The sequence below is a fragment of the Gymnogyps californianus genome, chromosome 3 (genome assembly GCF_018139145.2).
Source record: "Gymnogyps californianus isolate 813 chromosome 3, ASM1813914v2, whole genome shotgun sequence".
NCBI classification, from domain to species: Eukaryota; Metazoa; Chordata; class Aves; order Accipitriformes; family Cathartidae; genus Gymnogyps; species Gymnogyps californianus.
In genome coordinates this window covers 105,083,819-105,110,439 of record NC_059473.1, presented here as the reverse complement: position 1 = coordinate 105,110,439, position 26,621 = coordinate 105,083,819, and the positions used below count along the sequence as shown (strand labels likewise).

The 26,621-nt window shown below is 39.3% G+C and overlaps 1 protein-coding gene across 1 annotated transcript in view; it reads left to right on the top strand.

Moving 5' to 3' along the window:
- The window catches only part of DLGAP2 (DLG associated protein 2), a 392,137-nt gene extending 376,575 nt beyond the window's left edge, over positions 1 to 15,562 (top strand). Inside the window, exons 11-13 of the mRNA XM_050893444.1 lie at positions 8,349 to 8,440; positions 12,857 to 13,009; positions 15,344 to 15,562. Of these exons, the coding sequence (XP_050749401.1) occupies positions 8,349 to 8,440; positions 12,857 to 13,009; positions 15,344 to 15,562 (464 nt within the window). The remainder of the gene's footprint in view (positions 1 to 8,348; positions 8,441 to 12,856; positions 13,010 to 15,343) is intronic.
- The last annotated feature ends 11,059 nt before the right edge of the window (positions 15,563 to 26,621 follow it).

The window sequence follows — 26,621 nt, the reverse complement described above, 5'->3', positions numbered from 1 at the left end:
AGTATCTTTTCTTATAGATGTCTGCTAAAATAAGAAATGTTAGGATAAAGTTGCCGTGTGTAGTTTTTCCTTACTCATTTTGTAGTACCAAAGACACTCTACAGAACCATTAGATATAAGACCCCTGTCCTGCAACTGACTGTGCAAGCTGGCATTTCCCAGAGGAACGTTTTGTAGTAGTTGAGGACCCAACAGTAGAGTCAAGCTCAGGATCGAAGCCTGGTATTAGATATGGCTGAAATGGTGCAATAGCTCCATCCACAGCTCCAACTCTGACACATTCTTCCCACTCACTTCTATGGCTCCGGTACTTGACCCTTTGCCAGAGCACACAAGATGGTCCTACGTGAACATTTTTTTGCTGTTTTCCTGAAACCTGAGAATTTGACTCTTATTAATGAACAGTCATTTTTGAAATGTTTTCATTCCTTTACAGGCACTTCTGCCTATCATAAAGGGTCTGTTGGAAGAAAAGAAAGGAGTAGGCAAGAACAATAGTTAAAGCACTTCTGCAGTTACACAGGCATATGCACTATTAGATAGTTCAGCTGCATTTTCTTATTACAATTTTGTCAAGAATCATTATTATTCTCTCACGTCCTGTGGACACCTTGAAAGGAGTGATAGGATAAAGTGAAAAATAATGTAGACTATTTTGGAACAAGATCCAAGCCAGCACTAATGATAGTAATATATCAAAGTGGTCCTAGCACTCAGTAGCCAGCTCCCTGTGATTCCCTCTGAGGTCAATTATCCTTGTTCTTCAGGCTCAGTTTTATAAATATTTCAATCCCTGCCAATCTGAATTATTGTCTCAGCTGAGATTTTCTCAGATCACAAATTAGTTCATATTAAGTTTTCTTACTAGCATCTTTTCCTGCACTCTCACAAATCTCACCATCGCCTCCGAATACTCTTTCCTGATCGTCGTCTTTCCCCCTCGATGAGTTCTTGCTATGATCTACCCTCAAGTCTTGGGCCTCTTTCTATTTCTTGCACTGACCTTTTCAAAAGAAAGAATGTCTACATTTTTACCTCATCTTTTTTTTTATTTTACAGTCATATTTCTCCACTATATTGTGCACAAGTCTGCCAAGTAACAACATAGGATTTGGGGTGGGAGAGAGCATAAAGCTGTTTTTCTTCCTTCAGCCTCCAGTACTTTCTGGAGCGTAGGTTTTTGTCATTATTTTCATCATGGCAGAGCTCAGCTGAGAATTGTCCCTTTGCATTGATACTGTGAAGACTTTAATACCCTCCTAGGGGCTGTTAAAGTACAAATAAAAATATTTTGCTTTGCTTAGCCTGTGTGAGGATTTCCAAGCCTTCTTTCATAACAGTTATTTTTTTATTACTTCTTTTTACTGTATACGTCTTATTTTTCAATTCCCCAAATCTTTGCACTGCTGAATACTGACATTTCTCTGCCATGATTAAGTATCCCAAAGCACCTGCTTCCAAGGTTGCCTGTTACTGATGTGGGGACATCAGTGCTTACAATCTGAAGCAGAAGTTCAAAAAGCAAGACTTTAATCTCCTTGGAAAGAATAAAATTATTAGGGAGCAAAGGGGAGAAACACAGACAGCTAGCCCCTCTCTTTCCCTAGCAGGCCAGTGAGGAGTCTGCAGGCAAGGGGTGGACTTTTTCTACCTCCTCTCTCTGCAAGCTCTTCCTCATGCACAGCCCTAATCAAATCTGCAGCCACATGAAATGAGCAGTGGAAACACACTCACGTCACTACTCCTTCCTCACTCAGAGACACAGATAGGGAGTTAGTGATGTTACTCTCTGGAATATGAAGCTGCGTTCTACGTTAGGAAAACCTGGAGAAGCTGATTTTAGCTGACTGCCCATTCCCAGGTGCAGAACCACCCCCCTCCCACCATGTGAAGCTGTGCTCTTGCACTCCAGAAATACTCTGAAACACCTTGCTGCACGGGGAAATGGCAATTAGGAAGATGATAGTTTTCAGTAAATTGTACAGAGGACATGAAGACAAATTGGACTTCAGTAATTTTTATTAATATTCGGAGTTAGTGACATCCTTTTAACCTAGAACATTTCAGGCAGAAAACAAAATGGAATATCAGGATTTTATGTTTCCCCGTTTGCAGAGTGACTCTACTCTGTATGAGAAAAAGAAAGAGCAATTCCCTGATATACAGTTACTAAAACACAGCTGAAATGGACCCTTGAAATCCCCTTTTTAAACTAACCAAAATGGGTTAATTACTTGTGTTTGGGGGAACATTTTGACATACCTAATAGGTTAAAGAAATTATAATAGAATAGGTCTATATAGCGTATGCAAAATCAGATGTTTGTCTTCAGCTGATTGTCAAAAGTGACACCCAGACTTCTGATTTTCCATTTTATGTGACTCATTTCAAGAGATCTTCCTCAAATAATTTCCAAATTATATTACCTTTGAAACGGTATCCCTTCACCTAATATAGCTTACATCAAGTAAAAGGAAGTTATCAAAGAATTACTTTCACCGAGGGAATGAGCTTCACAGCGTTTTAAAATTTCAGCGTGAATAATTTTTTTCCTGTTGAGTCTTTGACACGTTTTGTATCCCTAGTTTGTGCTATGGCGGTTGAAAGGTATGTATCCACAAGAACTAAAGTTTAATGATATCCCAGCATGAAATGTATCTTGACATATTTAAGCATTTGGCAGTTCCCTGAAGAAAATACATGCAAATGGGGGAGCCGGAAGCAACTAAATATGTTTTTCCATCTTCCAGCAGGAGCTACTATTCCCAAAACACTTCACAGCAAAGTTTGCACATTCAAACTGTCATTGCTAATGCTGAATCATTTATTTTTGGCCTGGGTATATTAATTGTACCTGAAGACCAAATACAGCTTTGCATCTCATAGGAGAAGACTGTCTTTATGATACCATTTCTATTTTGCTTTAATCACGGGAAGAGTTAAAATAGAACTGCATTTTAGAAAACAATTTCATTTTCTGTGTTAACACAATAGCCCTGAGATCACAGAAAGCTGTCTGATTGCTGTATTGATTTTTTTCTTTCACTGTAGCTTTTCTCCCATGATGTTGTTTTAAGAACTTTACTCATCAGGTCTTAGAAAAGGAGAAGATAATCATTGCAGCAAAAATAACCTCTCTCTCTTTCTTTTCACAGAATTTGTTTATTTGGTCAGTTGCCATGAATTGTATTTTGGAGTCTCTGCAAAGTTCATATGTTGTTTGTGGGGGCAGTTATTTGCATTCTCAGTGTTTATTATAACATATATAGATCTAGATATAAAATATATATGTGGCTGTAACTGTTCCCAGGGTAAGTCATCTGATCATTTGCACTAGCAGGGTGCCTTCAAGCAAAGATATGTGTTTCTCAAGGGTGCTGACTGGAGTTTCAGTTTTACACCCTGAAAATTGTGTTTGGCTGTTACTGGTGTGTAGGTGATGACAAGAAAAACGCTCTCAATTGTCACAAAGCTATTGAAGACCAAGAGGGCTGGGACTCTGCCACCCGTGTGCTCTGTGATGGGAGCAGGGAGACCAGCGCAGGGAGAGGGAGAGCAAGCGAGCCCGGAGGGGAGCCACGGTCCCTGCCCAGAGCTTGTAGGCAAGGTCTGGCAGAAGGAAGCAGAAGACATCCTGGGCTCCTGAATGCCACATGCCTGACCACTGAAACATTTCAGTACACAAGTCAAACGGAGAACAGCCACACAGAGTTTACTCTCATATAAAAATCCTAAGATAGGTGCAAAGAAATTAACTATAGAGTAAACTACGCCAGCAGAAAAGTTGTTTTACTGCTATCCTCTGCATCGTGGTTAGGAGCTCTGCTGGCATAGCTACATAGTAAAGTGATCTCTAGTGGGGAAAAAGGCATTAGAGAGAGTGAGAGCTCAAAATATCACTTTCTCTCCCCTTATGCCTTCATTCCATGGATGCTGGATTTTCCCTTGCTAATCCTCTGGCTGGTATTTCCACAGTATTGCAAGGGCTTTACTAACATGGCTGAATAGTAACAGAAAAGATAGAGTTAAATCTCCCACACTTGGGGAAAAAAAAAAAACAAACCAAAAAACCCTCACAACCAATTTGTTTTAGTGTATTCATCAATTAATCACCCATAAAAGCTTTCTTACATGTTTGACCAAATATGAGTTATCCTTTAACCAAAGAGAAATTACTGACATAATTTCCTAATGCTTTTCACAAACCTATCCTTCAGGAACTATTGAAATTTACATTTGGAGTGTTGTGAATGACTACAGAATGTCTTAATTGCCCTGAAACAGTTTTTAAAGTCAATAAAAGACAGTCCCATAGTGTGTAATCTAAGAATTCCTCCTAGCATTTGTATTGTTCTGCTCAAATTTTCTCCTCTTTGAACTCAGCTCCACTGAGGTAAAAAGCAAATTTGCACCAAGTCCCGCTTGGTGCACAAGGATCCCATTGCCCTACCTGCCCTCCAGAGCACTGCCAGCTGGTAGCTGTGCTGTCCTAAAATGTCATCTCAGTCTGAACAGTATACATTTATTATTACACCTACCTGCTGTGTTGATAGTGAAAAAGACATATATTTCTGAAGATTACTAATTTAGGTTTAGAGATTAGACAAATATCATGCCCTGCTTTGAGTTAGGAGGATGAACTAAATGCCAGCTTCAATATTTTTTTCCAGGCATATTTTCTCGGATAGTTTGTGGAGCAATTTATTTACAAGTATAGGAAAAAAATGGAACAATCAAATGGAACAAAAATTTAAATTAAAACACGTCATTTAAATAAACAGTAATGAATGCCAGAAGCAGATTGATTGTTAGTAGTTTGTTTCTCATTGCTGGTGCCGCAGTGGCACAATTGAGCAAAGCTTTTAACCTGTCAAGAATAGAGTTACAGTATCAGACTATAATCTTGGTTTCATCAATATAGAGCTAACTTTTCCCCCTCTACCTTTGTGATATGAAACCATTTTCAATTACAAGATTTTGTAGCATTTCTCAAGCAATACAACACATATATATTACTTGCAACGTTGTAATATGCTTATTGCAGGGGAAAAGACACCATTGTGTTAATTGTGCATGTTGTATACAGGTAATTTACACAATCTCTATCCAGGGTATAAATCCTGAGTCTGCTCCTACTGAAGTCATGGTCAGGGTTTTGTATGTCTTCAGACTAGAAGCCATACGGGACCACACAACAAAAATGGAGTGCTTCATACGCTTCAGGGAGAAGAATTAAGGTTGTGTGACTCTTTCCTGACATTCAAGTAAATATAGCATTATCTTAATGGAGGGAGGTATTTGAATTATATGAAAATTATATATATTTATGTGTGTTGGTAGATTTTATCATCATTTATTTACAAGCAAAATCTTCTAGGCATCACCAAACATCTCAATCTCTCCAGTCTCTAACATTCATCATTCTTTCATGGAGATAATCAATCTGCACTCATCAGAATAATTCCCCAATGCATGAAATTAATAACAAGGCTTTGGCTGTCTATTAATATTGTGCTAAAGATTATGAGTTGAAGTGTTTTAATACTTTAATTTAATTACAGCAAAGCAAAGTAGCATGAATATGAGAGATTCTAACTTCTATGTTTTATTACATCTGATTTACTTATTGAAATGGAAATAGAGTTAGATCTTTAGTAAATGGTAGGGCTGTAATTATACATGTGTATTCACCACTGTGACTCAGTGACACATGCAAGTGGCCCAGAACCACTGTCTTACATCCCCAGCGGATGTGTATCACACCAAAATGCTGCATTGCCAGTGCCTAAGTCTTGTCTGGTCTGACTGGGCTTTAAGTCACCAATGCTTGTTGACAAGATCCTTCAGGATAATGAAGATAAAACAAATGTTTATTTAATATGGGGTTTGGGGTAACTGTGAGATTCACTAGAATATATCAGTCATATATAGATTCTGTCAAGTTCTACATTTCTGCAGTAGGGCTAAAACCAATGCCCCTTACTCAGGCTATGTATTTGAGCTATGAACTATAAAATTCAGTGGAGGAAATGAAAACTGAATTTTACTCACCATGCGACAAGCACTACAACCATCAGCCTACAGAATCATCCTCACTTTCTTTCTGCCTAGTGAATAGTTGAACATAGCGTGGAACAGGCGATGTCAGGGACCTGCTACAGCACAATTCCCCATCCTGGCAAAGAAGGGAGTCTGACCCCACACTGGGAGTTTGTCTTATGTCCTGAGCTACAGAGCGCTGAGGGAAAAGGAGGATACAAGGCTGTTTGTCACTTAAGTCTTTGCCTTTATTAAAAATGCTGAAAACTAAATGAAAGCAATTTGTTTCAGATCAAATGAAACATTTCTTTTTTTATTTAGGTTTTTGTATGTTTGTTCAGGTTTTAATACCCAAAACATTGCTTTCCATATGTCAATAACTCTGTAGAGGAAAGTGAGGGGGTTGGTGATCAAAAACCCCAAACCAATTAAAACGCTTTATTTCATTTGGCCAACAAAAACCCCCCAAAACCCCAGTGAACTACTCATGCAGCCCTGAACCACTTACTTAACCCTTTCACAGATGAGTGCCACACGGGACTGATGAATTATGCATATTGCTGTTTAATTTAGTGTTGTGGCACAGCTGTACTGTTTGTCTAACAGAAGATGGAATAGAGTTTGAGAACCATAGCTCTACATATTAACACATGCTTTTAAAGTTACAGAGTTTGTATGTTTCCACAGAACTGGAGCCTAAAACTTCCAAATTATCTCTTGCTGCTACTTGTAGTTAAGCAGATGTTTCACTGGTCTAGAGAAAGCAGAATTAAAATGTAATACCTACTACCAAAATACTGTTTTCACATGCCACTGTCCCCTCCTATACTTACTCTAAATAACAACAAAATGGTAAGCCCTGCCAGAGTTTAATGTTTTCTGTATCACAGGCTGCCGATCAGTTCTGCTGTACTATTGTAGCTTCATTCCACCCTCCGCATCCTGTTTGAGTTATCAATTTGGTTTCCTCAAATTGAATTAAAAGATGTCAGAGTAACTCCTGTCTCACCCCTACCCCTACCTCTCTCTATCTTTACCCTAAACATTATTTAAAGATCTGGAAATTCTCCAGAAAAAATCAATCTTCCCTTGAAACCTCAGCTTATAATGCTTTTTAAAGTGTTGCTTTTTTAGCATAGAGATGGATGTGGAGGAAAGGAAGTGTAGGAAAGGATGAGTAGGAAGGAGGTGTAGGAAAGTATATTGCTACCTACCAAAGTATGGTATTTATCCCACCAAATGTGGGAGTCCAGGAGGAGTTAGTTTCCTAGGGATAAGCCAGTCACCTTAGGCACTCTAGTCAACAGAAAGAAATAGGCATCTCCAGGAAGAGATTCAGCTCATCTAAAAATAAATGCCTAACATGGCTGAGCTGATGAGCTCAGATTACTGATTATAGAGCATCCAGCAATTTTGATTTAGACAGATGACTCTTGGAAGCAAAGTCAAGTAAAATGAATTTGGTCCCTTTCCCCAGTGCTTATGCACGCTGTAAATGGCAAGCACACTGACAGTGGGGAAAGCCCAACCAACCATGGGGGCTGACCATGATTCAGGAAAGTCCTGGAGCACCCCGCTTGTGTCCCACTTTGTCTGAAGCTCCTTTGCTTAGGACTTTGTGTATTTTCCTGGGTAGGCAACCTGTAACTCCTAATGGGGGTACCAAGACGTGTCTCAGAGACATGATTCCTCTGAGGATCTCACCCTTATTGTAGGAGTATCTTACGTTATAGTTTAATGTATTAACCTTAACCCCAGAACAGACAGGATAAAGAGAGCTCACCCAGGGATCATCCACACAACTGAGTGAAGTCATTTGTGATCGCAGAACCAGAAGATATTATCAAAGGTACACATAAAGCTCCCTTTGACATCAGAGGGAACAGGCAACTAACTGGTTCTTCAGGCAAGACTATTTCAACAGCTTTCAATTTACATAAGCAAATGTAAATGGGGAGGGGAGGTGTTGTCATTTACTCTGAAATTTAAGATTGTTCTCAAAAACATATGTATGCATGCCCACTTCAGGAAGCTGTCTATATTCCCTTGTTTTTTTCTACTTCCTTAAGCAAATACAGTTCTGAGTTATTAATGTATCATTCATTATTGCCAAAGGGTAAGGTGCCACAGAGCTTTCCTATATCTCCATCTTTTTCAAAAATATTTTATGTATATAATCACAAGCAACAAAACCAAATATTAACTTCCCTTATAAAATAAACGGTAATTTCAGCTACATATTTTTTGAGCTGGATTTTGCATTTACTGCCAAAAGACATCTATTGGTAATAACCTGTCTGTATGCTTAGTCCTAGGTAAGATCCGAAGTGCTGTTGGAAGCGCCCAGCTCCTCATGTCTCAGAAATTCCAGCAATTTTATTGGCTTTGTCAGCAAAATCTGGTAAGTTGCCATGTCTGGCCATTCTTGAAGAGTTTAAGGCTATTCATCCATAGATATTCCACAAAACATAACTTTAAATTTTAGAATGTAAAGGCAACAACAAAAACAAGTGTAGTGTATCCAAACAGTAGCATTCTGAAATGTCATTTTCATGTCTCACATTTTGTCTTACTGCTCCTTTTTTTTTTTTCCAACTTAATCCTTAAGTATGGTGTTATTACATTTTTTTGTCAAAGCAAACATGTAATTTCAGTAATTTCAGTCTGGCTGTGTTTTGTCTTTTCTTCTTTTGCTGCCTTTATTAAAGAAAAAAATGAGAAGGGAACAAATGCAAGTTTTCTGAGACATAATATTATGGCTTATTTTTGTAATACCCTAAAATAGTAACTATATTTCTGGTAAGAAAGGAGAAATTTTTCACATTACAGTAAGTGAGAATAGTAAAATAGCAGAATAGCGGAGAATACGTGATCCAGCTTTCTACCTACCTGAAAATAGGACTGATCTTGGAAATGGGAACATACATAATGTTCATAAAATTGGGTTTCATAGTTTGCATTGCCAATTATATATAAGATGTCCTAGGGCTAAAGGAACAGATGCAGTATATTACTTATGAGAGTTACTGCTATTGTTCTGGAAGTTCATTAGAGACTAATTTGATTCTAAATGTTATCTTCATTAATATGACAGCAGCCATCAGTGATACAAACGTTGTGGCAAGATTATACTAATCAATAGAAGAATGTAATTCTTCTAGCTACAGCTAGTGGTAGAACACCTTTCTTTGGCTCACTCGAAAATCAAGAGTAACTTTCACCTTTTGACTGTCCCTACAACTCATATGTTAAAAGTGCTGAATGAATTCTGTTGTGTGCATGACAGCAGACATGACCTATATGTCTGGTTAGATACATTTCTTTACTTGTTAGTATTTGCCACATAACTTTTTAAGGCAAAACATTCATTCTGCAGAGACCTACTTGCTGCTTTCCATCCATAAAGTTAAACATCCAGAATTCCTGAAACTGCAATCAAGTATTACTGAGAAAGTCATGCCAAAAATGTCCTACCTTCTGATAGAAAATGATAAGATGTATGGTCCTCATTAGGAAAGAATCCAATTATCCACTTCAAAGATTCTGTCAAAACAAGAATTTTAATAGCTGTTACAGAATGACAGAGGAAATATGCAAAGTCAGGCAAGCAGGAGATGACCACGTTTGTAATATCAAATACATCATGTGTGCTCCCTATCTAGTCATTTGTTTCATAGCGAAAGGAGGAAATCTTCATCAATGTCTAAAAATTTCTCACTGCAAATTTCAAAGTGCCCTCCATTACCTGATTGATTAAGCTATGCAAACTAAGATTTGGAGAGCCTAACCTCCACTCCACTTCATTTATCTTCAAGTGGGTCCAGCACTTGTGCTCAAGAGCATTAATGTAATAACAAGTGCGGATCCTGCTCAGCACAGCCGTCAGCTGTTTGGAAGTGTGAACAATTCATTACTGCAAAAGCAATAGGAGCACAAGGAGAAATCTACAGCTTTGCAGACAACATGACCAAAAAACTGGCAACATTTTATTTCTCTCCTCCTTATTCTTCTCTCCTTATCTCTCTCCTTATTATTTGGATAATAAACCTTTGAACTCTGTAACAGCAGCTTTATCCCACTCTGAAGATTTAGGCTCTGAATATTCTTCAGCTTCATTAAATCAGCAATGGGCTCTGCAGAAAGCAGCAACGGCAGAACTGGACTTTTAGCTCATTCATGTTTTGAGGCTTTTCTTCCTATGCCTAATGATAGAGTTTGTTGTTAAGTAGTCACTTAGTGCATATCCACAGCAGGCTTTCCATATGCTCCTAAGGTAGCATCTCAGTGCCCCACGGGAACGCTGCCAGATAGCAGCCAGTTAGTGCGTTCCCCCACTCGAAAACATCTAGCACTTACAGGGCTACCACACAGCAGTTTCTCTAACAGTGTTCCACAACAATAAGCATAAATGTAGGACAAAGAACAATGGCATTTACTTCTGCCAATTCAAAATGCAGCAAGGGTTTAGGAAGAGGAATATACTTGCTCAAACTGAAATTTAACCAGGAAACTCACCGATCACCTATGGACTTTTCTAAAGGGTCATGGGAACTTCAAGGGACACATCTGATTATGCTCTGGGTTAAGATCTCTTACCAAAGACTCTCACTTAGGGTAAATTCATAAAAATGTAAGCTTTGATGAAGTTTTTTTTTAAGAATCTGGCTGGCTATCTCCTACAGTGTACTGTTCCCACTAACTGCTAGAAAAAAAACCATCACTGATTAATAACTACTCCCTTCTGCATTATTCACATTATCTCTTGTAACACCCTGTGTTTTCTTTGAAGTGTCCTCCTCCATACTCTCTAGTCAGCACAGATCCTGCTCAGCTCGTGAGATCATCGCTTAATATGTCATGGTTGCAGGCAAAAACAGAGCGGCTCGAGCACCAGCTAGGTACTTTTTGCTTGCTTTAGGCTTCCTTCAGAAGGAGAGCTGCAAAGCTGAATTCCAAATAAGATACAAATAAATGAGCAGCTTCTGAGAAGAAACAGGTTTAAGCCAATCTTTTCAAAACTTAGTTAGCTGTAATAGTAATCATTTCTGCCAGCATTTGTCCGTGGACTGCGGATCCATCAGCGATAGCAGCAGGAGGCAGCCCTCTTGTGTCCAGACAATGCACCGCACACTCCTCTGCAAGCAGCCGTGCTGGAGGCTGAGATCTTCCCAAACACGATGAGCAGAGTGGGGCCCACAAAGGTACAGGAGAGCCATTAGCCTTGATTCAGAAGGCAATAGCATTTCAATGAGTGGCATCGTTTTATGGATGCTTAGAGGAAACTGGGGAGAGGGACTGAGGAGACCAGGCTGGAGAGAACCCATTGCAATGTAAGATATATTGCTGTGGGACCGTCCTGACAAATTTCACACAGGGAGTCGGTTCCTGAAGCCTGAGATATTGACCTCTGCAGAGTAACTAATACCACTGACATAAATTTTAAATGGTTTTGGAGTAAATTGGGATCTACCCAATTAAGTTGTTTTCAGTGAACACTAATCTGGAGTTGTATCATGTTTCCCAGAAGTCTGTTATAATCTATACGGCCCGTTCTGTTAAGTCCTTGAAGCTCCCTATGAAAAGGAGACTTTCTTCTAGTGAAGAAGACTTCTAAGTGGGTAGGCTTTTAGGCTGGTTCTTGGCCCAGATTCCTAAAGGGGTTTAGGTATGGGTGACACTGCATGTTGTCATGCCCAGCTCTAGGCATTCAGCTCCCACAGTGGCATCTGCAAACCCAAGTTTGAGTAGCAATTCCTAGTTTAAGACCCCTAGAAATGTGTGATTCAAGGGAGGAATTCAATAGAAAAACTGACTTATCTCCCAGTTTTTAGGCAACTATGTGGGGTTGTGTTTAATATCTAAAATGCCTTTGTCCACTAGATTTGTAAAAGATGGGGCACAGAGCTTTGCTTCAGCAATAACATCAGTGTTTCTAACATAGTAAACTAGTCATTACAGCTTTTGCCCAGAACGGGGGTGATCCAGAGTCCCTTTGGCCTGGCTTTGACTCCATCTCTCCCAGCTCCATTCTGTAGACCATCTTAATGGCTTCCTCCTGCCCTGGAAGGGAAGAGACATTTCTCCATCATCTTCACAGAGATGTTTACCAATTAAGCCTTATTTCAATAAAGTGACAAAGCTGTCTTCTTGAACTAGAGAGCTTCATAGAGCATAGGGTTAAGAGTCTGCATACCACCTTCTAATGTAATTTTTATCCAGCATTGACATCAGTTCAGCAGTCAAACAGAGGGTCATCTTGCTAATTGTTACCACCAATGTTTGCTCCATTAAGTCTTATGCACATAGTGCCACTTAATTGCAGTACCTGGGGGTAGTGCCTTCCCAGTTCCTGAGCGTGATTCGACTCTCTGGAGAACAAAATGCTACCATCCCCATCAAAATTTTATACCTTATGTATACATTTGAAAATGCAAGACAATGTAAACATCGAATTTTTAACCAGAAAGACTTCAGGCTGGCTAGAATACAAACACATTCCCCTTCCCTTTAATAATCAGCAGGCAGAGGCTGTCAGCTTGTTCCTTTTTAGAAATGCAGGTCAGCACAGCACATGGTGCTGAGGAACTTCCCATGCCGCACTGATTCAGGAAGGCTCGCGTATGACATCCAACTCATTCATGTTTGGGTTGTGTAGGAGGCACAACTTTCCAGTCACAGCTCCCAGCTGTGAAGCGCACATAGCCTTAGCACTGAGCAGCACTGTAGCAATGTAATCTGGTGCGATGCCTTTCCTGCCTCAAAGCACGTTGTTTAAAGCCTCCTGGTCTATTCATATTCTCCCCTTTGTGCATGACAGGACCCGAGTGCCATGCCGAGACCAACTTCCCAGGACCTAGCAGGTTTCTGGGACTTATTGCAGCTCTCAATTGAAGACGTCAGCATGAAGTTTGATGAACTGCACCAGTTGAAACTCAATGAATGGAAAATAATAGAATCACCTGAAAGGAAGGTAAGCAGACCATGGACAATACCATTTACTCCCTGTTTGTAGTCCTGCAGTCTCCTTGTGTTAAATACAATAGTGAAACACGATAGGTTTCTAACCCTAGAAAGTATCTAATTGGTATGGCCCAATTTGTACACAGAAACCTTCATCAGATGTGAGGGGTTTTTTCTTTTTAACAATGTTGAGCTGAATTGTATAACAAATAAAATGGATTTTGCTAAGTTAGTCCACTCCATAACACTTTTGTTCAAATTGTTTGGATTCACATTCTAAAGGCTAGAACTGAAATATGTTCTGATTAATTCCGACTGAGGACAATAGCCCTAGAATTTAATCAAGGTAAACTCAGCACTCTGCTACATTTGGGGCGGCTCAAACCTGAGCACTACAGTGTTTAATCCTGCCTGCACGACACAACTGATACTAGAACAGGAGTGAGATAAAAGCATGTGGCAAAACATAGCGCAGGTCAGACTAAAGCTTGGCCCACAAAAGTTTGGGGGACAAAGAGTACTTCTGGCAAACTGCCTGCACCTCTGCCCTGCAACCCCACCACCTGGGAGACACCTCAGCCACGATGCTTACAAACCAAAGGTGGCAAATTGCCCACGAAAGCAATGTAATTCTGAAACTGCCTTTCCCCTTTCCAGAGCTCCATCCCTCACCTTAATTATCCCACTATCCTTGCTGATTATTGTATCAGTCAGATGAAGACAGCATTTGGTTTGAGTCAGTACTGTTGGCCTCAGGTGAATACTTGTTTGGTTTGGGAGGAATTAGGAGGCATTTTGACAACTCTTTCATTTCTTCATGCTCCTCTTGGATTTTAATTTTCAGCCAACTGGTTGGTGGATGGTGAGTTTGCAAATCTTGCTTACTAGTGACAACTGGAAGTAAGAAATTATTGTAGTGACAGCAACAGTGATGTTCCTAAGAGGGAAATAACTAAAAGTGAAAAAAAAAGTAAGATGGGACAACAGGACTGGAGCCCTTATGTTCCTAGCTGAAAACAGGAAATAGAGAAAATAAAGACCGGAACTGCTGGCTGTCATGGGGAATAGCATCTTAGGCTGCTGCACTGTTCCTGTTGAGTTAAGAATGTAGAACTATGTTCTGAAATAACCTATTTAGTCTTGGCTAATGCATTTTGGTAGTAGACTCAGAATTAGTTTTTAAAAAAAAGACCAAACAATGAAGAGTCTGTAAACCATAGGCGCATCAGTTCAATTTTTGTATTATTTGAATCCTGCTGTGCATCAAATTAACTGTGTTCTCCATAAGGAACAGCCCATACTCCAGACTATTACTATTACTTTAAGAAGTGATATAGCAGAAAGATCGATCATAATAACCATACTATACATATGAAGTTGTGGAGTCTCCATCTGTGGGGCTATTCAGTCCAGTATTAAATATGAGGTTGAAAAACCTGCTTTAACTTCAAAATTGCATCTAATTTCAAGTGGGCTTTCAATGGGGGTTGTACGAGATCACCTCCAGAGTTCCCTTCCAACCGAAACTATTGTATGATTCTGTGATTCTACATTATCTTTTTAAGGCCGTTACATGATATTTCACAGTCTCTAAATGGAGTAACGCATCAATTTCATACTTCAAATCAATTCTTGATTTAAAACCTGCAGAGCAATTTACAGCTACTTTGGTACCAAAATCTACTGACTCTCACTTTATAATTTGATAATTCTTCAATATAATTTTCTTTAAAATGGTCCAGGCTGGCAAGCAGAACAATTAGCCCTGTGTTCTTTCTCTGGTTGGTGCTTGCATGTTTCCATTTTAGCAATTCATGGAGGAGACTAAACTAATAGACATGTATACACAGCTGCTATCTCATATCCAGCTGAAGCTAAACTCAGTATGATTAATTTAATTAAAAATCCTGTCCTGCTAATCTTAGACAGTCTTTTCACTTGATCAGACCACACAGATGCGCTGAATTCTTATTGGAGAGCCAGTGTGTGTTTCTGTTTATAATGAATGTAACAATGTGTCAGCTAAAATTAAACAAATTCATATGAAAGTGAGGTACGCAGATTGCATGTGCAGGATACCTGCAAGGACAGTAGAAGGAAGCGTAGTCTTTTTTAAGGCACAGAACTGCAGAATTTGTAATGGTTGCTGAAACAACAGGGTTTGTCAGTGTCCCTAGTGTGGATAGCTATTCATGTAATCCATTAGTCAGCTGATTGGAGAGCACAAATTGAGCATGCTTGATGTATGTAACCAGTATTTTGCATTTCACGTCTTCGATTTGCATGCTCTGCTGACAGTATCTTCCGCACGCAGTTCACCCTCAGTTTTAATACCCTATTGCAGGAAGAAAGAAAGGTTCCTCCTCCTGTACCAAAGAAGCCCCCAAAAGGAAAATTCCCTATCACAAGAGAAAAATCTCTGGACCTACCCGACAGACAGCGACAAGAAGCTAGAAGACGGCTAATGGCTGCTAAGAGAGCAGCTTCTTTCCGACAGAATTCAGCCACAGAGCGTGCAGACAGCATCGAGATATATATCCCAGAGGCTCAAACCCGGCTTTAAAGACAGAATGCTGCAGAGTTCCTTTTTTAAACAAAATGCTTGTACAGTTTGTCACTTAACTGGTAATTTTTGTCTCATTCTCTCCACTAAATATGCCCTTGCTGTTGTGTTCTTTGTGCCATAAGCACAGTGGAATGCTTTTGATTTCCTCAGAATTTGCTGAGCTCATCGCAAGAACGACTTCTTTTTGTATTTATTGTCTGACTTACAATCAGCTACAATGGATAGGGCTTGTCGAGACCTGACTTATCCAATATATTCTCAGAGGACAACAAGAAACACCTCTTGAGATGGAACCCAGCTTACTTTTTTGTTATTTATATTTTTATAAAATGTGTGATAATTAGGGATAAGAATAACAAACTATAAATGGGTGCATCTCACCATTCACTAGAGGCATTAGCTAATCCAAGTAGAAGGTGCTACAAATGTAAAGAGCAGGAAAGAAAGAACCCATTTATCTCTCTGACCTCCAGTTTCTTTTCCTAGAACCCAGCTAACATATTTACCCATGTGCTCTGCCATTCTTCTCATCTTTGTTACTGCAAAATAACATTAGGCCTCTCATGTCATGTCAAGTTTCTGGAGATGAAAGGGATATCCAGCCACTAAAACTCCAAAGTTCATCAGAAACCAAGAAGCATACAAGTCTGGTGGTGGTGGGAATGCCCACTGAGAAACGTTTGCTGTTAGCAGTATAACGACACTCTGAAACCTAAGCAAAATTATAATGCAAGAGGACTTGAGTGATGGGTGAAAGGAAAACGGAAGCCTTAAAAAGTTAGATCTTCTGTAGCAAGATGTGTAAAGAAAAAGTTATACTCGCTCCTTTGGAACACTCATTGCATTTTTAACAGTTCTTTTACGTGTTAACATTTATTTTATAAACCTTCTCTCTTTCATTTCAAGAGCTGTGCTACATGTAATATTTCAAACTCTCAAAATGTTATATCAATTGAGTTACCAGGGTATCCTTGAGAAAAAAAAATATCTTGCTTGTTTAAAATGCCAGTTGTGATGTTGTAAACAGTTTAAGAAATATGAATGTGAGTGGTAAGTATATCTAAGTTTAAATGGTTATGTTAAGGTAAAGGTGAACTGTCGTTTACAGTTGTATTTTTTTTTTTAGAACTATTTTTCTATGCAGTATCATTTATGGCAAGAATAAGCTTCTTGCTCGCTTCAGACATAAAAAAAACCATGACTCAAGAGATAAGTGATTTCCAGCCATGGAATATAAGGAAAATAATATATTTTCAAGCCTCGCATTGTCAGAAGAGAGAAGTGGTAACTACCACAGTCAAGAGGCTTTAATTTAAAACAAATTAAGACAGAATTATTCCACTTCACCTACCTTCCAGAGCCAACCAAGCAACCTAGCACTTAGAAGTCTTCAGGTGAAGACGCAATAAGATGAGTAACCCGCAGCCCCCAACTCCAAGGTTTGAATCCTACTGAACATTACTTTAGGTCAAAACAGTCTGAACCCAGTGAGACAGACAGCCCCAACTACCGCATCCCCTGTTTACCTGCTTTAACAAATGCAATGTATTTAGCCATAGGCAGAACAGCTATTTAATTATACTCGAGCACTTTGGTTCTTCACCTGATGAGCACTTTAAATCCAAATCCCATGCACCCTGCAGCCTGACGGATGACTGAAAATATGAAGTATCGTAGGTTATGCAGATCTGACATTGCTTCAAATCTGTTTTCTTTTGGGTTTTTTTGTTTTTCTTTTTCCTTCTCTTTTTCCTACAGTGTGTGGTATTAAGCATGAGTTCTGTCTTTGGAGCACAGCTGATAAAGCATGTTTAGCTTCAAGATACGAATCTTTAGAGATGAAGTTTTGAGAAGTTTCTGTGACGAGAAAACCCTGTAAATTGAGCCTGATATCTGGTATATACTTTACCAAATAGCCTTAAACTATATTTGGAAGCAAAAACCAAGATGAATGTATATCCTTCAAAAATGGAAAAAAAAAAAAACAAACCAACAAATCCCTGAAATATTCTTCTATAGATGAAAACATTATATTTCCCATCCCTCATGTTTTCAAGGCATTTTCTGTTAAGGAAAGAGCTGAATCCTAGGTAGTATACAATATTGATGCTACTTCCTATATTTGTTGTGCTATTTTAAATACAAATGTACCTGCAGACATTGGCATCTTTAGCCTTGAAAACTGATATCTTATTTAAAGTGGAGCTGCTAATTAGAAATAGCCACACAAAACTAAAGCCAATGTCTTTCCTAGATTTAAGAAATTTAAAATAGACACACACACCCCTATACATATATATATGGCAGCTGATACATTTTATCTAGTTTTCCTGTACACTTCAAGGAGATATCACACTTGACTTACTCGCTTGAAAACCCCGCCTGCAGCAACAGGTCATGCGATTAAGACAAGTTGTATTTGATCCTGCCAGTAATCAGTCTTTATAAAGACAAATTGTAAAAACAACAGATTACAGATAAGCTTAGATCCCAGCTGACCTAATAATGCTGACTTGGAGCAGTCCGTATCAGTATTTAATTTTAGAATCATATTTTGATAGTTTTTTGATATGCTAAAATTTTATTCGATGTTCTCAGGCAAAACTAGGCCTGCGTGAATGACACCAACCCTGTATTTTACATTTCCCATGCCATTATGAGAATATGTTCAATATAAGCTTTGGACATCTATGATTTCTGTTTGTTCCACCTTTGTTCCAAAAAAAAAAAAAAAAAAAGAAAGAATCAAAAGTAAACTAGATGCCTACTGAAAAATCTGATAATATGTTATCTGTGCATGTTACATTTCAAAGTGCAATATATTAAATTATTGTACAGGTAACATTCTATCATTAAAGGCAAATAAGCCATTTCTATCTACATATTGTACAACTGGTTAGTTTAGAAAAATAACATTATGCTTATCATACTTGTGTTGCAAATAAATCAAGTCAAATTGCTTCAGTCCCTGACATGAGAAACACAGCATGTGGTATCTCAATAAACATATAAACAGATCAATTGTAATCTGACCCCACATCATAAAAATAAAATCCAGTTACAAAACCAACGTAGGAGGAACATAAATAAACATAAGGATAGAAAGCGGAATGCTTTCTACTTAGAGACTCCATGGTGTAGACCCACAAAGAACAGCTGGATATAGCAAAATAGTCGTGTTTAATTAAATTCTAATTGGACTAATATTTATTTTAACAGATGAAAATTATAGAAAGTCTCTGTTCATTTCTTCATTGCCTGTAAAACACAAGTATAATAAACAGAATTCTGAAAATCTAAATAAAGAAAAAGACCCGACTGGTAAAATTGTTGATATTCACCATACTTATTTTTGCTTTGTACATTTTTTTAGATTTGAAATTCTTTGTAAATTGGTGAAGTACATGATGAAGTGTTTCATTGTTTCATGTCGACCTGATTAGAATGGCCTTTGGCAGTGTGCGAAGACTAATAATGTTGTACAGTTTAATACCAAAAAATGACATTTTAATTCATGCTTAAACCTTGTCACTATGTTAGATTTGAGATCAATCAGGAGGAATTAAAGTATGCATAGGAGGGTGTGTGGATTTCATACGTATATATAATACATTTCATATAATGGAAATTATTTGTTTTAAAATAAGCCCATGTCCTGCTGTATCAGTAAATGAGTACTCTAGTTTCATCTTCTTCAGCACTGCATCTAGTATAAAGTGAGGGAATGTTCAGTCGTTGGGTGGTTTTGCAAGGAAAAGAAATAACTGCTATGTGATGACGTGCCATATGTGACCCACAGTCTCCTCATGCCCTGCTGGGACCGGTGCCCCTGAGAGGCTCCTGGCCCCATGGCACCCTCGGGCAGCGCCGCCATTCTGTGCCAGGTCCTCCCCACGCAGGCCCAGCCCGGCCCCCCGGCGCCTGGAGTGGCGTGCCTCCAGATCAGCCCATCTCAGCCCTTTGCATTCAAAGCCTTGAGCCCGCCCTGCCCGGTCGGTGGGTTTGATGTCCTCCTCGGCGTTTCAGCATTGACGTCGGTGGCAGGGGGCACACCGGAGGCTGACCCATCAAGTGCTGGTTTGTCCATGTTAATTTGAGGTCTGAAGCTGGTTTGGCAGCTCCAGGTGTCAAGCTGCCTGCGCTGAAAAGCTGCGAAATGCTGTGTAGCAGGACCCTCAGTATTAGACAGAGAGCTTAAATGAAACGTGAAGCAGTGTTACTCCCGTTACTGTTCCCAGAGCATCTTACGATGTAGTGATACTACCCGCAAATTGCGTCCGAGGTGAGGAACATCAGCAAAACTCTTAATGTCTAGAGAGGTGCTTCCTGGTGTATGACAGGTTGACGCTTACATTTATACAGTGCCTTTCATCCAGAAGGATCTCCAAGCACTTTATTAGCCGACACACAAACTCCAGGCTGGGCTGCAGCTGAGGCAGGTTACCCTGCCCACGGCCTGGTGAGCCGGCACGGCGGGATGCTGGGGGCTCTCCCGCCTGTCCCCACGCTGCCGGGAAGTTTCCTTCCACACCACCCTCCCAATGCCCGGGAGGACTCCTATGGTCTGAGCCTGTGCCGAAGGAGAAGCAAAGACTTGCTGAACCAAGAGGAAGACCTGAGCAAAGCAGAGGCGAGGGCAATGCTCATACCGTCCCTCCAGAGTGTAGGCAGGGAATGAAGAGCATCCAATTAAGTTTCCAGAACAATCTCTGCTTTTTCTGTTCACGACGACAGCAGTGAGGGTCCCTGTGGTGGAGGAGCTCCCCTGGGAGGGTGCCGCAGGAGAGCCCTGGTCAGTGCCAGGCGCAGGAGCTGATGGCACCTGCAGCTGAGCCCTCTTGGCCAGGGATCTTGGCAAGTCTCTCCTTCAGAAGTGCATTCCCCCCCGGCTTTCTTAGCGGGAGACATCCATCTGGGGCACAAGCTGCAAAAGCAGCCTTCCCCTGTGGCGTAACTGCCAAGCGCCCTGTTGTCTCCCCAGGTCTGCCCTCCAGCCGAGCTAACGCGAGGGATAATGTGGGGCACAGGACTTAGGCATAAGGATTATGGTTTGGTTTGGGCAGCTGCTCTTTACTGAGACTCAGCTCTAACCCTAGGGGTTCTTAGTATGGCAGAGCAATGGGGACGCCTCTCTCTGCATTGGCAGGATTGTCAGACTAGAGGCAGACGTTTCACAGTGCAGATAACAGAGGATATATACATACATATATATATATAACAATTTTTTGGTATCAAGGTCCCAGACAGTTGGACCCAGGAACCACAGTCAACACTCACGTTCCTGTAGACCGTGCCACTTTCTTGCAGCTCAGCCTCAGCACTGACAGCCGTGACAGGTTCACTGCCTAGTGCAGCCCCACGGCCCATCTGCAACTATTCACCGTGTTCACCTCCAGGGACCATCTTTTGGGAACAGCTGTTTTATGGCATACTCATATGCATACACAGACTCCTGGCAGGAATTAAGCCCTCTGTATACACAGAAATTGCTTAATTTATCTCTGAAATGCAGCTACCTCTATGGTGTAATGCTGCAGCTGTTTAACTACATAATAGGCTGTTCAGGACAGCAAGTATAAAACCGAAATTGAAATGGAAGCTTGCACAAAAGAGAATTTGGCCAGCATATTTAGGCTGATTCAGCTCCTCTTAACAAAATAAAATTCTAATAGCTGCAAGAGGCCATGGCACTCGTTATAGCTAAAAACCATATTCCAGATCCCTTCTCTTTAAACGCGTATCACATTTCGTAAATGATGATCACAGAAGAAGCCTGCATGTTCACAGTCCCACCTTTCCACACATGGGTGTCTCTCCCATTACCCTTCATTGCTGAAACAGAACTGGGCTTTTGAAGTCAGATCGTAGATGATGTAAATCAGTATGTCTACACGGCTTGGTCTTTAACTGAGCAAACACAGAACAGTTTTCATCAGCTGGCAATTTAATTCTCTATTATATTAAGGCCAAATTGTTATTTTTCTAAATTGGTTTTGTTGGACAGGATTTTTTACTTCTCTAGTACAAAACCATGAATATTTTCACCTAAGCTTAAACGAGGGGGAGGTTTATTTGAAGATATGGTCATTATTGACCAACACAGCCCGTTAGTGAGGATTTTACTTCTCCTTCCCTTACTCTTCTTTCATTCAACATAGCATTTCCCATTCCTAAAGCTGAACTGTTATACAAGTTTCTTATTTGTGAGATGAATTATTGCAGAGCTTCGGGTTAAGTTCTGATCTCAGTTGTATAAGAAACTGAAATCAGAAAGAAATGTCAGATTCGGATCAGTATCATTCAGATCAATATCTGACTCAGCAAGTCCTGCTGAGGTAGGAAGGACTCACCGTTTGAGTTAGCGAGTGTGTAATTACTTTGTAGGATATAGTTCTTCCTTTCAGGTAGGTCACAATCAAGTAGAGGGCTTGCTAGTAGGTTCAAGTCTCTGTTTACAGTCCTCACAAAGAAATACTAGTTTTGTTTATAATTACCCGTGGAATCCACATGCTCATATCCATGCTTTGATTTACCCTTTGGAGGTTTAATAATATGGCCATCTCATTTTAAAAGGGCTCAGCATGTATGTATTCTTTAGTTCAATTTATATATTAATTTCCTGAATTAAGAAAATTTCCCTTTCAAGTAGCCTGGCTTATACTGCTCTAGAACTGTTCTTTCCTGAAGAAAAGCCACTATGACTGTGCAGGATTTTCTGTACAGAGACAAAACTCGTACTTTCATTTACCATGTGACATGCCAAAATAATCAAGTGTGGCCTAAGGACTAAATTAAATGCCTCCTATAGAATTTCAAGGAATGTTAGAACCAGGAAACTAGCTGTTTAGTTATCATTAAAAGTATATATAAATATATATAAATATATATATACATAAGAAATCATATCAACAATGAGGATGAACTGAGTGCCAAATATTCACCATCTGTATAAAGCTACACTTCACTAGAATTAAACAATTTTATGTAATTCTCTTTCTCATGCTTTTATGGTTCTTTTGATAAATTCTATTTAGTAGCATGCAGGATACCTAAATTGAATGTACAGTATGTTGTTTCATTGCTACAATAATTTCTCGCTTCTCAGTAATATCTTCTTTACCAGAATGTTATTTGTTACTTTGAAGACATATTTGAGAATTGTTTTATTATTGAGTTATTCTTTTTTCATGGTTCTCTACTCACCTCCAGCTGATTGTAAGAAAATGTGCTTCACTATTTTGCCCCATGGCTCTTTTATGAAGCTGCCTCTTTCAATTGGTTTATGTATTGTTTATGTTCATCTCCTGTAAATAATTCTGCAATTAAATTTTTTGAGAAAAATAGAGTACACTCTTTATTACATTTTAAATTTTGCATTAAAATATGCCATTTCCAATCAGACAATTTGTAGACCACACTAAATTATTACTTTAGACATGTAGCCTTTTGAGTGTCAGGAAATTCATTCTCAATAAAATAATTTTGATAGGGTTTTATCTGAATTCAAAGGAAGACATGTTTAAAATCTGAAGGAATTTGGCGAATAACAGAATCAGCTATGCAATGCTATCGATGTGTTTTGATTTATAGTTATTAATACTATAGGTATAGAATATCATGCACTAATTTTGAATCAGACCATTGTGTGTCATTAACAGAAAGAATAATAGCCTCTTTTGCGTGTAAAACATCCAAAATTGAATTATTTGTAAGCAGTCGTTATGGGGCTGAAGTAACTGAAAGAATTTGTTCTGGAAAGGTGAGTCCTGGAGCATCTCTCTGTGTGGTTTCTGCTGTTTGCAACAGAATAGCCAAAAAGAACTTTTAGCCCACTTTATGTTTTTTAGCTCCTTCTAGGGCAGACAAGTCTCCTTCTGGGAATGGGTTTAGCATCTCAGCAGAAAATTTGATCAATACTTTGCATTGGCCACACTTCTTGATAAGACAGAAGCCATGGTAGGCATGAAACAAAGATGTGTGGAGTCTCTGAGTCTAAATAAAGGGAGGTGCCAGAAATACTATGACAAATATGAATTTATTTGGCATAGAAAAGTACTCAGTTGCTTGAATCATTGGATTTTTATTGCTCTTTTATTATATATACTATCATAACACTTAAGAGCCTAGCTATGGACCAAGACATTTGTACATGTACAAAATGAAAAGATTTCCCTTAATACACAGAGTTTCCAACACAACCATTAGGTGAGAAACAACAGATAGGCAGATACAGGAGAGAAACTGAAGGAAAAAGTGAGACGCTATTAATTAAAATGAAGAGTGGTGATTGCAGCATCCCAGCAGCCCATCAGTTGTCAATAGTTTCATAGCCATCAGAAGAAGAGAGGATAATGAAGTGGGTTGGAAGATACCCTCAGGGATCTCTTCCCAAGAAGGGAGGGAGTCCAAGAAAGATGTTTGTTTGAAAATTTAAAACAGACATGATGAATTTTGGTGTCATGAGTCAAGTGGAGGTGGAAGCTGACATCTCCGTAATTAATGAATGATGCTAGGTACACCGTGGACAGGTGGTATACGACAAAACTGTGAAAGGTCTTGGCAGTAAGACCAATATAATTAAAGATTCAGTACTCTGCTGGCTCATCATTTGTATAAAGGAATTTTCATCTCTAATACCTGTTGTGGAAGGCTCAAAATTTTCCAGCTATATGTCAGCAGTTCTAATGAAAATGAAATTTAGAGAGAGGGCATTAGAGCAGCTTAACACTTCTTTTTGTCTGTCTCCTAACAGTAGACATTATGACCTAGAGCATCACTCATAGCTGTTCTGTATCGATATTTTACAACTAAGAAAGGCCTTGATCACTTTTAGCTGAAATTGCAATAACCATTTAGCTTGTCTTAGCCTTCTTGAGTTCCCTAAAATAGGGTGATCCTTCCTGCAATCTGGAAAGGATCTCAGGACTAACAAGCGAGCTGTTTCTTGTACAATACTATTACAGATGGTTGCATGCCAGCCTTAGTATTATAGGCACACCCATATAAATGAGAACAGTCATTGCTGATGAACTAGTAAGGTCAGTAAAGCTGGAGCATAGATGTGGCATATTTTACTTCAATTGCTGAACCAAATAATCAGGTGCAGCGTACATGTTCTGGAATTAGCATATTTATTCCAGTTGAACTGCACTGACACTGGCAGTGGGTTTGTGGAAGGCTGTTATTGTTTTAACCGGAGCAGCACAGCTGAAGTGTGAAAATTTTGAAATGTAGACAAGTGCCTTACATAACCTATTGCAGCCCTAACACAATCCCTGGACAGATTCTGCTATGAACTTTTAAACAATCAATTTATAAGTAGCTAGAGGGTAATACAGTGATAAAAACTAGGCAACACTGATCTGCCAACATCCTATCATGTCAACCAATTTAATTTTCTTCTTTGACAGAATGAATGGCCTAATGGATTAGGTAAAAACAGTAGGCTGTGACAGATCTTCACTTCATTAAGGCTTTTGACACAGTTCCAGTGTAACTTTTTTACATAAAACTAGGAAAATATTGCCTAAATAAAATTGTTGTAAAATTAAATCTGATGCAGCTGAAAATGTTATTTTAAATATACATATATCCTTGACCCATTGTGAAATCTGAAGGGCTTTTGAAGTGGAAGAGAAAGGGAGAATCTTACAAAAATCTAACCTGCTCTCAGTACTAGAGCAATTTCACTGACAACTTTGATGATTTACTAAAAAATATAACATTCATTGGTCATATGATACAGACCTGGGAACGGTTACAGGTTCTATAGAGGATATGATCAAAACATCAAAACTGGACACACTTTCCAATGTGATGTAATTCAGTGAAGAAAAAATGTGAAATGCTATACTGAAAAGATGTGATCAAGCTCAGATGTGACAGAATATCCGTTTGAGAAAAAGTAGAGCTAAGAAGATGTGGGCTATGGTGGATCACAAGCTAAATGAGAGTCAACCTGATGCTAAATCAACACAAGCTAAATCACACACTCTTAAGGAAAGGGAAAATCTAATAGTGAATGTATTAGCATATCATTAAATTAGTGTGGCTTAACAAATTATCGTGCTGTGTAATCATCCATGTATACACAATCTTAAATTGTGGCGCACACACATTATTGGACTTGACATTGCAAGCCAAGCTAAAACAAATTACCCACAGAAGGAAGAAATCTTCAGATCCATAAAAATCAAACTCGGGTATCCGAGGCATGGCTTGTCCTCCTCCATCCAGGCTGCTCAGTAGCAATCTCCATGGCCGCTGCATTTTGCCCTATGTGAAATGTCTAAGGACTTCTAACGGGCAGAGCCCCTTTCAGGACTTGGGTGGAGACTGTGTATGTCTCTGTCCTAGGTTTGAACTACAGCATGGATGGGGCAGAGGGCAGGATGCTTTCTGTGTGCTTGGCTGCCTGCGTTTAGGAACCAGACTGTCGTGTTTGGGCAATGGTGGGATACAGACTCTCTGAATATTGCTATCTTCAACTTAGCCACTTCCATCCAAGTCCTGTCTGAGATGGCAGAAATTACGCTCTGAATCTCAGGTAAATGCTCAAACACAAAATGTTAACAAGTGAGACAGGCAGAAGCATTTCAGAATGTCTAAAAGTGACACTGAATGAGTCCTCAATCATGCCACTGAGAAAGTGGCAAGCCAGATTCTGGGGATGTAGGGACGCCTCCTGTATGCTACAGTGAGGTTCTTGCTTCACTCTCTTCAGTACTGGTAAGGTTTTGGTTAGAGTATTGAATCCTGTTTTGGAGGAATTGAGAAGCACATGGAGAAAATTCAGAAAGAAGTAACAAGGATTATAAGAGATTTAGAAACCATGACCTAAGTGAACAGAGAAATGGATCAAGAAAAGACTGACTTGTTTCAACACAAAGGTTATTACAAACTGTTAATGCAATTGTTTCCCCATTCCCTGGAAGGAGGTTATTATCATAACTAGCATAAAAGTCTAGCTTTTTTTTGTTTGTTTGGATAAGGGTAGTGAATCCTGGAAAAAACTATTTAGCTCAAGGACTCAGTAATACAAGGTAGCAAGCATACC